General features: G+C 48.0%; 1 protein-coding gene across 1 annotated transcript; it reads left to right on the top strand.

Moving 5' to 3' along the window:
• The first annotated feature begins 234 nt into the window (after window positions 1–234).
• On the top strand, window positions 235–6,529 carry LOC123388760 (bcl-2-binding component 3, isoforms 3/4-like). Its single transcript, XM_045069006.1, has 4 exons — window positions 235–407; window positions 963–1,885; window positions 3,595–4,070; window positions 5,881–6,529. Exons 1-3 carry the CDS (start codon window positions 235–237, stop codon window positions 3,732–3,734), a joined length of 1,236 nt encoding a protein of 411 aa, XP_044924941.1. The 3' UTR covers window positions 3,735–4,070; window positions 5,881–6,529.
• The last annotated feature ends 5,801 nt before the right edge of the window (window positions 6,530–12,330 follow it).

Genomic DNA, 12,330 nt, shown 5'->3' with positions numbered 1-12,330 from the left:
ACCTTGACTCCAAGTGCAGCGGGGAGGCCACGAGGCTGCGGGGCTCTCAGCCACCTCTGCTGAGGACAGACTCACTGGTACTGACAATGGTCTGGAGGCCACTGGCAAGCATGGCTCAGCTGTGGGGAGGCTGGCCCAGCACCTCCTGCCCGGGGAAGTGGTGGCCATGAAGGTCACTGATGAGACGCCACAGAGCTACTCCTGCCTCCAGAGACTTCCACCCAAAGAGGAATCATGAAGACGCTGAAGGATGATCCCAACACAGGGAAGCCGATGCTGAGGAAGCTCCCGGCCTCACGAGGAAGGGCGCTGGCAGAGGGGGGGCGCCGAGTACCTAGTGGCTGCCGGCGGCAGGAAAGGGAAGAGGCTGAGGCAAGTTCCATCAGACGGTGTCCTCTGTGCAAATCGTCAGCAGAGGCGTGCTGCCCATCCGGACTTGAAGGCAGAAAACCTGCAATTGGAAGCTGGCGGGAACATCACGATTGCAAACTGGCTTCAACGACAAATTCGCCTTTTCCAACAAGCCCGGCACTGTCTGCGGCGGTGCCATTGGGCTGCCCCCAGCTCTCCCAGGGGAGAACCGGAGGGGGGAGTCCACACTCTGCCTTTTGAGGGACAGATAGTCCAGGAGCTGTGGGGCCCGGTACCAAGCAGAATATCGCCCATTCCCTCCTCACCCACAGAACGTGGAAATCTGCGTGGGAAGTGCTCATTCCCACCCCAGCAAGAGAGGCAGGTTGAGGATGCTGAGAAGGCTCCGTGGATTGCTGTGGGTCATGACCCCGAGGACCCGAAGGCCGTCCTGGAGCCAGTCTGCGACTACAGGCGGGGCTTGGGGGCTGGTCACACGTGGAAGGAGAGATCCAGGACTCACAGGCCACACACCTGCTCCTGCGTTCTAAGAGACCCGAGGGCGCGGCACTCCCTGAAGCCTGGACCTTCCGCTGACCCACCCCCCGCAGCTCCCCTCCCCGCCGACCCCTCTCCCCGGGGTGGCACCGGGTCTCCGCCAACCACAAGCCCTTCCCAACCCGAACTGCTATTCCAGGGCCGCTTAGAAGAGCCGCGCAGCTCCCGAGGAGACCCGGGGGACCGCAGAGCCCCTGTGCCCGCCAGGCCCCTGCCGGCCTGAGGGGAAGGCCCTGCTGTCCCCACTGCCATCCCCAGCCTTTCCAGCAGCACAGATCCGGGCAGGAATCCCTCACTGTGAGGGAGAGCCAGCCTCGGCCAGGCCTCCAGGCAGAAGGGCAAAGGCAGCCTAAGCCAGCCGGGGCCCCGGCGCACGGCCCCTGCTTCTGCCAGCGACCCCGGGCCGCTGAACCAGAGACCCAAGGCCGCTCAGGACTCTGCGCGGCGCCCAGCAGAGCCCTTGTGAGGAGCCACGGCGGCCCGGCACAGCCCTCGACCCACCGCAGGGCCCCGGGGCCTCCCCTTTACACCCTGTGCGGGCGGCGGAGCCCCTCGTGTGCACCGGGAGCGCCCCCTGTCGGCAGCCCGGCGGCTGCCAGACCCTGCGATTCCTCGCTGGGCGAGACTCGGCCTCTCCCTGCGGCCAGGGCGCTGCCTACAGCGTCCCCGAGAGCGTCTTCGGGCAGTTCCAGTTCACAGCCACAGGCGGAATCTCTGTCCCCGGTCGCCAGGAGGAGCCTGTATGACCCTGAGGACAAAGGCCGAGGGCCGGCACCCGCGCCCCGGGGCCACCGAGGGGAGGAACTGCCCGCGGACGCGCGGCAGGTGGAGGACGGAGGTGACAGCTCCGCGGGTCCCCGCGCTGCTGCTGGAGGCGGCCGCCGCTCCACCCAACAGCGGCCCGTGCCTCCGCGACATTCCGGGAACGAGAGAGGACGGCCACACCGCCGCCGGCGACGCTGCTCCCGCCGGCCCTGTAAGGGGACAGACACAGTGCCAGGGAGAGCACACGAGGCGGCGCGAGCCCAGCTGGGCCGCCCCGTCGCCAAGCTCACCGCGTTAGGCAGGGGCTCCAGCAGCCAAGGCCGGGCGGGTGGGGGGAAGGGAAGCTTCCCGGGGCACAGGGAAGGCTCCCGGGTGCGGGCTGGAGGCTGTCGGGCCAGCGGCCACCTTTCCTCCCTGCTCCACCGCGAGCTGCGGGGCTCCTGCCGGTGGCCGGCGCTGAGCCCTCTCAGGGCCTCCGCAGGCCGACTTCCTCTCCTACCCTTTCTCCGCGTCTTCCCTCCTGGCAAACCAGAAGCCGGTCCTGCCCTGACCTCAGGCCCCTGGGCGGGTGGGCTGGTCCGGCTCTGGGGCATTAGAGGTGTGGGTGGAGCGCTGTGGCGACCTTCCACCCCCAGCCCTCTGCCCCCCTCCTTCCCCAGAGCCGGACACTTCTCCACACGGCGCTGTGAGAGGGGTACTTGTCCCCTTCCTCCAGCCTGTGCCATCACTTCCCCCACAGCCCTCCAGGGCTTGAGTGCTGAGGGGACAGACTGCAGGGCTCCGCTGGGGTCCACTGGGCTGTCTCCCTCCTAACAGGAACACTGAGCATTCTCCGCAATAGCTCAGACTTTGTCTGGAAGCATCTGCTGCCCATCACCCTCTTCCCCTTGGTTTGCACTGATGTGGACGCTCTCTAGTACCACCACAGTGACCTCGTCTGGCCCCACCCTCCTGCCTAATCAGTCTGTCTCCCTGGCTGGCCCTTCCTGAAAACGTGGTCCATCCTTGGGCTGGGGGACAAGCAGGGCAAAGTGGCCCCTGTCTGCCGGCCTCACTGCTGGTGTAGGAATGGTTGGTTATGGGTGTTGGCTGGTGTTGGCCGCTGCATCCCTCAATTTATTTCTCTGGGTTTCTGTTCTTGAGAAATAAGGCTCAGCTCTTGGGCTCCTCTTCCCTCTACTGACTATTCCTGCCCTGTGGAACTATCCAGATGCTCCAATGGGTCCAGGAGGGCATGGCATGGCTCCTGAAGGGGGTGGGACCAGGGGTACCTCAGCTAGCCCCCACCCACCCACCCTAGCATCCCTCCTGCACTTTATTTTTCTTCAGGATCAAACACATTGTAAAAAGAATGTTAGGGTGGGGGGAAGGGAACTTTAAGCCTCTATAAGACTTTGAATCTGAGAGGAATGGGGAGACATTGGAATTTTCACAAAGAATTTACATAAGCTGACTGATTTGTTGTTGGGTTTTTTCAAGGGGGCAGGGGAGAGGCAGAGGGAGAGAGAGAATCTTAAGCAGGCTCCAGGCCCAGTGCAGAGCCTGATGTGGGGCTGTATCTCACAACCCTGAGATCATAACCTGAGCTGAAATCAAGAGTCTTTCGCTTAACCGACTGAGCCACCCAGGTGCTCCAAGCTAACTGACGTTTTAACAGGATCCCTGTGTTGGGAAAGTGTTTAGGGGACCAGGAGGGAAGTAGGGAAACACCAGGAAATACTGCCATCATCAAGGGGTGTGGTGAGGGTGGACAGCACCAGGGTCATGTGGGGAAAGGTGAGGAGGAGGGCATCCCTGTGGCTGGCAGCTTGTACCTGTGGGATTAGCCGGCAGGGTGTGATTTCCGACGGGCCTCCGGCCTGGCTCTCTGCCTCCCCAGGCCCAGTGTGACCTTCTGTCCTCTTCTATCTCTTCTCTCAGACCCCCTCTTTCAGCTAATATTGGAAGATCCAAGTAGCAGAAGCCAAAAGAAGTCATCTAAAATGCAAAGTAAGAAGTACAGAGTGAAAGGCGAGGTAACAGAGGAAGAGAAGGCCCTCAGTTCAAGGTCTCTGCTGTAAGCAATAGAAACCAACTCGGATTGATCTCAACAGGAAAGGAATTTATGATAATGATCTTGGGTAGAATGCCACCTTGCCAATGTGCATGGAAAGCGAGGTTCCATGGAGCCCAGGGTCAGTGCCCATGACGAGCTGACCCAGCTCTTCGAGGGCGGGCAGCCCCACCTCCAGCAGCGAGCTAAAGGCTCTACAGCTTGCTCCATCCAGCTCTCCAGCCCTGCATCCTGCATCCATCCCACCCCAGCCCTGCTGCCACCACTGCTCTAGGAACTCAATCCAAGTGGAGGTTCCCAGTCCCCACTTCTCTGAGTCACGGGCTCCTTCTTCCAGGTCCATGTGAGTCACTTGACCATGGGATATCTACAAGGGAATCTGGGGAACCAACTGTTAGTCACTGTCATCTCCCCGTGGGGGGGTGGGGGTGGGCAGCCTCTGCATCCCACTATGACCAGTAAGGCAGGGGACATACCAAACATACAAGGGACTGCAGATGCTAAGCAGACTAAGGAAGACACACAAAAATGTCCATAAGAAAAAAGATATCAGGGGCACCTGGGTGGCTCAGTGGGTTGGGGCCTCTGCCTTCGGCTCAGGTCGTGATCCCAGAGTGCTGGGATCAAGCCCCACATCAGGCTCTCTGCTCGGCAGGGGGCCTGCTTCCTCCTCTCTCTCTCTCTGCCTGCCTCTCTGCCTGCTCGTGATCTCTCTCTGTCAGATAAATAAAATCTTTAAAAAAAAATTATTAAAAAAAAAAAGAAAAAAGATATCAGGTGGGGACCAGAAAATGTTCTAGGATTATAAAATTCCCAGACTGATTTCCTTCTGTGGCTCTAATCCACACTACCAGAAGGAGAATCCAAGAGCAAAATTACTTTGAGGGAACTACCTTAAATGAAAACACTTGTTCAGATATTTGTTTCAATATTATTGTCAACAGCATATAAAATTTCATAAAACAATATTGGTGATAGGACAAACACTCAAATCCTGACGATACCATTTGACACCCCCACCTAGATCCAGCTCTCTCTAGAGTTGACTTAACCCTTAGAATTCACAGATATTCAAGCAAATTACCTTTTCAATTCTAGCTAGTTTGAGATAAGTTTTTGTTATTTATACCCAAGAGAATCTGGTATAAACAACTATATTTGAATACAATTGATACTTAACATTGGTTGATTCTTTTTGGTCTATAGACATAAATGGACTTACGTACTTTAAAGTCCTATCAGAAGGAAATGGGGAATAAAAATAAAAATGATTATAGATTTATTTTTGTAACCATCTGTGAGAACTTTGGTAAATTTTATTTTCTTTACAATTTTTTCTTAGTTTTTAAGGTTTAGCTTTTTTTTTTTTTTTTTTAAGATTCTATTTATTTATTTGACAGAGATCACAGGTAGGCAGAGAGGCAGGCAGAGAGAAAGGGGGAAGCAGACTCGATCCCAGGACCCTGGGACCACGACCTGAGCCGAAGGCAGAGGCTTTAACCCACTGAGCCACCCAGGCGCCCCAGCCACTGGCAGGTCCCACTTTAAGTGAGACACTTTTCTTAAAGTGGGACAAACCAGTGTTTAGCAAAAGAAGAGGTCCTACTTTCTTCTGAAAACATTTTAAGTTCCAGGCAAGGCAGGTTCTATTTGTTCCTGGAAAGAAACAAGCTTTGACGTAGATTTTATGTCAATGTGTGAAAGAATAGACTTAACTACATTATATGAGAGGAAAGCAGTAAGGGAGATTGAAGAGCGGTGAGAAGCCCCTTTCCACTCCCACTGGCAGAGACTGGAGCTTTACTCTCTGGAGATGTTCATCCACAGAAACTCTGGATTTCTGGGCCCCAGGCCCCCCATTCAGGGAGTAAGCTGTACTGAAAAACAGGGGATCAAGTGAGGGTCTGCCCACCAGACAGTAGGACCCCCTGGCTCCCTGGTCCACTGGGCTCCCCGAACCCTCTGGCTAATTTAGGGTGCTGCTTTCAGACTGCTTCAGACTACCTTTTCTTTCTTCTTTCTGATTATATTTATGTTTTGAATTCTTCACAAGGACATGTATTATTTATGTATATTAGTAAACATTCAGGAGGTGAATTATTTCCAACTTAGATATACCAGGCACCAAAGAATGTGTCCATTTGTTTCAGCAGTGAAAGGACATCTGGAGCAACAGCTCAATTGGAGTGACCATCTGATTAGCTTGATAATCACTATCATTCACCAAGATCTATCAGCCCTTTGCATAGACAGCAGTCCTTGAAAGAGGAAGAAACTGGCATTAAAGATAGCTCAAATAATGTCTGACCAGAATTCAAACCCGACTGTCTGGCTCCAAAGTCTAAGCCCACGTCCAGCACCTTAAGACCTCAGTGCCTCTGCAAATCACATCAAGGTGCCACCCACAAATCTGGACTAGCAGACAAATTAATGGTAATTAGTTATTCTTAATTTTCTAATAAAAAGAATACATTAAAAAAATTCAACCTCTTTCCCCAATATTAAATAAATTGCGAGATAGGTACCCAAAATAAGATCCAGTCCTGCAGTAATTGAATGATTCCTGATGGAAATCCACAGAGTAACTGACTTTCTAAAGGGCGGTTTCGTAACGTATTACGATGTCCTTAACCGCCACGGCGCGCGCGAGGCCGGGTCCTCCCCTCCCCGCACCCCGCCGAGCCCGGATGTGGATGACCTCGCGGTCGCAGCTCTGAGCCCCAGCTCCCGGGACCGGGAACGCAGGGCAGCCAAGCTGTAAGAGGTCTTGAAGCACCAGGAGAGACTTCGAACGACGAAAAATTCATTTGCAAGTTACCGCTGAGGGTGAAAAGACCATAGACTCTGGGCAGAACAGCAGGTGGTCATTGCAGAAAGTAAAGAGGATAAGCCAAGGCCGAAGACCACTGTGGGAGTGGTTGTGGACGCGGGTAAGGCCCAGAATTCTGAGACTGATGCTTGGCATTTCATGGCTGGTTCCTGGCTGTTCCTCTGTCGATGACAGCAGGTCATCTAAAACAACCTCAGAGAAAGAGGGACGATCCATTCCTTCACAAAGGGTTGGAGAGCCTTCCGAGGCCCGAGCCTGCCGTGGCCCAGTGCAGGGCGAGGAAAATGATCAGGTTTATAGAGAGGGGCATTACATTAGGAAAAGGGAGTCAATTCGCTAAGAAGACGTAACAATTTTTAATGTCAGTGGCCCTAACAACAGAGCACCAACATATCTGAGCCAAGATTTGATAGAACTGCAGGAGAAAAGCCAATTCACTGTGGAGTGGAGACTCCAACACACCTCTATCAGGCATGGACAGATCCAGCAGGCAGAAAAGCAGTGAGGGTGGAGTTAAACTAAACAGCACTATCAACCAACGGGGATCTGTGGACATTTATAGAATACTTCATCCAACCAGTGCAGAATACACATTGTTCTCAAGCTCATGTGGAACATTCTCCAAACAGACCACATTCTTGGGCATAAAACACACCTCAGCAGATTTCTAAGAATAGAAACCAGACAGTGTGCTCTCAGAACACAATAGAATTAAACTGGAAACCAGTAACAGAGAGAAAGCCCCCAAAGAGTAAAAACTTAAGCAACATACTTCTAAATAATACATGGGTGAAAGAAGAGGTCTCAAAAGAAATTTAAAAATGTTTTGAGCTAAATGAAAATGAAAATGCAACTTACTAATATCTGTGGGATGCCCAAAAGCAGTGCTTGGAGGGACATTTATAACATCGAATGCATAGTTTAGAAAAGAAAAGATCTAGAACCTATCATCAAAGTCCTATCTTAATAAACTAGAAAAGAGCAAATTAAATCCCAAGTAAATGGAAGAAAATAAATTTTTAAAAATTGGAGCCAGAGATTTCTCTGTTTTTTCAGTGAAATTGAAGACAGGAGATTAATGCAGAAAATCAAGGAAACCAAAATCTGGTTCTTTGAAATGATCTATAAAATCAATAAACTCTAGCCTAGCTACTGGCTCTTTTCCAAGAAAGAGAGAGGACAGAAATGACTAATTGAAATGAAAAAGAAGCCATTACTACTGACCCCACAGACATTAAAATGATAACAGAGGAATGTTACGAACAACTCTGTGCCCACAAAACTTATTGATCTTTTTAAAGGACCAAATTTTGGATCTGTTAATTTATTTCTATTTTTCTATTCCCATTTCACTTATCTCCTCTGTAATCTTTATTATTTCCTTCTTTCTGTTATCTTTGGGTTTAGTTCTTATTTTTCTAATTGTTTAAGGTGTATAGTTAGAGGATTGATTTAAAATCTTTCTTCTCTGTTAATATATGCATTTACAGCTATTAATCTACACCCCCCCCCCAGCATTGTTGTGCTGTGTCTCATAATTTGGGGTATATTGTATTTTCATTTTCATTTGTCTCATTATATTTTCTGATTTCCCATTGTGATTTCTTTTTCAACCCATTGGTTGCTTAAGCCTATGTTGTTCAATTTCCACATATTTGTGAGTTTACCACTTCTTCTGTTACTGATTTTCAATTTCATTCCATTGTGATCAGAAAAGATATTCTGTATGATCTCATCCTTTTAAAATTTATTAAGATTTGATCTTTGAACTAATACATGGTCTATTCTGGAGAATGTTCTATTTGTACTTGAGACAAATGTATATTCTGCTATTGTTGGGTAAAATGTTCTATGTCCCTTAGATCTAATTGGTTTATAGTTCTCTCTTTCCTTATTGATCTCCTTCTGGTTGTTCTATCCATTATTGAAATGGGATATTAAAATAACCAATTGTCATTGTAGTTGGATATTCCCCTTCAGTTCAGTCCATTTTTACTTCACATATTTTGGGGCTATGCTATTAGATGTGTATATGTTTGAAATTGTTATATACCCTTAATGAATTAAAGCATTTATAAGTGAATAATACTCTTTTTTGTCTCTTATAATCTTTTTTAACTTATAACCAATTTTGTCTTATAATAAAATAGTAAACCCATCTCTTTTTTTGGTTATTATTTGCATGGAATATATTTTTCATCCATTAACTGTCATCCTCTTTGTGTCTTTGAATCTAAAATAAGTCTCTTGTAGAAAACATAGGGTTGGATTATACATATTATAAAAATATGTACAAAATTTACATGAGGAAAACCACAACACTTTTATGAAAGAAATCAAAGAAGTTCTAAATAAATGGAAAGATAATTCATATTCACGGACAAGAAGACTCACATTGTTAAGATATCAGTTCTTCCCAACTTAAACCATAGATTCATCACAATCCCAATCAGAATCCTAAGAAGTTACTTTGTGAATATCAACAGAATTATTCTGAAAGGTCCTGGGATCAAGCCCTGTGCCAGGCTTCCGGCTCAGCAGGGAGCCTGTTTCTCTCTCTCTCTCTGCCCTCCCCCTCCTCTTCCCCCTTGCCCTGTACTGCGGCTCTCTCACATATGTGCTCTCTGTCTCTCTCTCAAATAAATAAATAAATCTTAAAAAATTAAAGACCTCTGTTCTGTGAAATACACCATTAAGAGAATGAAATGACAGTCTATAGGCTGGAAGAATATATTTGCAAAACACTCATCTGGTAAAGAACCTGTAACCAAATTATACAAAGAACACTTAAAATTCCGTAATAGGGAAACAACCCTATTAAAAAGTGGACAAAACACTTGAACAGATACCAAAGATGGCAAATAGCAGATCAAAATATGCTCAACATTAAATGTCATTAGGGAATAGCAAATTAAAACAATGAGATACCACTATGCATCTATTAGGATGACTAAAATCCAAACACTGACCATACCAAATGCTGGCCTGAAATTAGAGCCAAAGCATCTCTCATTCATTGCTGGGGTGAATGTAAAATAGTACAGTCCCTTTGGAAGATAGACTGGTAGTTACTTACAGAGCTGAGCATAGTTTTACCACATGGTCCTGCTATCCTACTCCTTGGTAGTTCCCCCCGTGAAAACTCATTCCATACAAAACCTTGCACGTGCCCAGGTAGATCAGTGTTACTCATAATTCCCCACATTTCGAAGCAGCAGAGATGTCCTTCAGTAGATGAATAGATAAACCGTGTTATATCCAACAATGGGATATTACTCAGCAATAGAAAGAAATGACCCATCAAGCTAAAAGACTTGGAAGAAATATAAATATGTTGTTAGCTGGAAGAAGCCATTCTGAAGATCACGTACTGTAGCATTCTTACTGTGACACTCTGGAAAAGACAAACCTGTAGAGATAGAAAATGATCGATGGTTGACAGAGGTTTTGGGGGAGGGAGAGATGAATAGGTGGAATAGGATTTTTAGGGTAGGGAAACTACTCTGATTGGTTCTGTACTGATGGACACATGTGTTTGTACAAAAACTCTTTGTACAAAGGATATACAACACAAAAGAGTGAGCCCTAATGTTAACCCTAGACTTCTGTTTATAATAATGAATCAATATTGATTCATCAGTTATAACAAATGTACCACACTCATGTGAGAAGTTAATAATAAAGTAAATTCTGTTGGGGGGGGTAGTGGGGGAAATGGGATATTTTGGAATCCGTACTTGCTGCCCAGTTTTTCTGTGAACCTAAAACTACTCCTCCCAATTAAGATCAGTTAATTTTTTTAAGAAGTAGGTTGGTTTTTGACATAAATAGGGAACCCTGTAGAGAAGCTTGAGGCAGAAAAGCAGCACAGTCTGGTAGAGGTTTTGGAGGAAGCTGACTGGAGGCCGGTTGGGAAGGGATGGGGTGGAGGGCAGGGCAGGGGGGACACTGAACAAAGGCTGGCATCAACGGGTAATGCATGGACCCCGTGGAAGATGGAGACGGTCTCACGAGGCTAACAAGGAAGGGAGAGGATCTGGGCTGAGAAATACTTACAAGGCCAAACAGGTGAGATGTGGCTGGTGGTGAATGAATGGTCAGAGGCAAAGGACAGAACCAAGCCCAGTTTTCTAGCCTGGGTGACCTGGTGGGTAAAATTTCTGTCGAAGGAGACAGAAAGTTCCCCTAATCTCAGATAACACCCTGTGTCCATCCCTTTGTCCTCACAGAACGAAATATGTTCTTGTCGTGTGTGTCTTTGTCCCAGGGCAGCCTGCCCCTCTGAGAACGCAGGGGCAGAACCATGTCAGGTGCCCAGGCCCTCGCATCACCGGTGCTGGTGCCCAGTCAGCACGCAATAAAGAGTTGTCAAAATATAAAGAGAGAATAAGAAAGGGAACGTGAAGGGAAGAAGACACCAATTTAATGAGTTCCCTTCTGCACACAGTGAGTCTGAAATGACTGCACAAAACCCAGGTGTAGATAATAAGGAGGCAGCAGGAATCGTTGGGGGGGAGCAGAAAAGGTTTGGAAATAAAGATGTAGGAGTCTCCAGCAAGTGATAGAAGCATAGAAATGAGGGGGCGCCTGGGTGGCTAGTTAGTTAAGCATCTGACTTCAGCTCAGGTCATGGTCTCAGGGTGCTGAGATCAAGCTCTTTGTGGACTTTGCTGGACACTTCTCCCTCTCCCTCTGCCCCTCCCCCTGCTTATTCTTGCTCCCTCTCAAAGTCTTGAAAAAAAAAAAAAAAAGGAAGCATGAAAGCGAGAAGGGCATCAGGAGCAAACCCTAATGAAATTCAACATTTAAAGGAATTTAGGGGAGCACCTGGGTAGCTCAGTCAAGTGTCCCACTCTCGACTTTTGGCTCAGGTCATGGTCTCAGGTTCATGAGACAGAGCCCTGCATCAAGCCCCACGCTGGGCATGGAGCCTGCTTCAGATTCTCTCTCCCTCTTCCTCTCCCCTAACTGCCCCCACCAAGTGCGTTCTCTCTCTCTCTAAAAAAAAAATTTAAAAAAAAATAAAGGGATTAACTTACTCCTACTTCATAGTCCATTACCTTTGCCTTCTAGAAGTGCATTGTCCTCAGTCCCTGGGCTGCTCTCGGAACTGACATATGACACAACTCAGAAACACATCAGTGACCTAGGGTGTACCCTGAGGAAACCACAGGCTGTGTCAAGCAGGGTGACAGGACATCCTGGACATTCCAGCATCAGTCTGTTGAAATCACCCTATAACCAGTGATTTGTCAAACTATGCATTTAGAAGCTCAGATAATGTTCTTCAAGAAAGGATCCAGGCTCCTCCTGCCAACAGGCAAGGAAACAAGGAGAAAAGTTCTTGTACAATATCTTTGCCATTTTATTCTGGATGGGAAGCCCTCCCCAGTGATTTTTTTACCTTCATCTCAAAGACCACCTGCAGCTCCAAGAGGCCAGAGATAAGCCTGTAGTTTTTACAGCTGCTATGATAGAGCTTAGAGACGGGAGAGATAAAATCTGAAAACTGCCAATCAAGTATTGCAGACTTGGGAATAAATGTAAGTTACATTATTATACCTGTATATTTCCTAAAATCTTGTGTGTGTATCTTAAGCTAATTTGCTCATATTGATGTCAATTTCTATTTACATAGTTTTTTTTTTTTTAAGATTTCATTTATTTATTTGACAGACAGAGATCACAAGCAGGCAGAGAAGCAGGCAGAGAGAGAGGAGGAAACAGGCTCCCCGCTGAGCAGAGAGCCCGATGTGGGGCTCGATCCCAGAAC

The sequence above is a fragment of the Mustela putorius genome, unplaced genomic scaffold, assembly GCF_011764305.1.
Source record: "Mustela putorius furo isolate JIRA1106 unplaced genomic scaffold, ASM1176430v1.1 tig00003909_pilon_pilon_pilon, whole genome shotgun sequence".
Taxonomy (NCBI): domain Eukaryota; kingdom Metazoa; phylum Chordata; class Mammalia; order Carnivora; family Mustelidae; genus Mustela; species Mustela putorius.
This window is presented reverse-complemented; position numbering and strand designations above follow the sequence as displayed.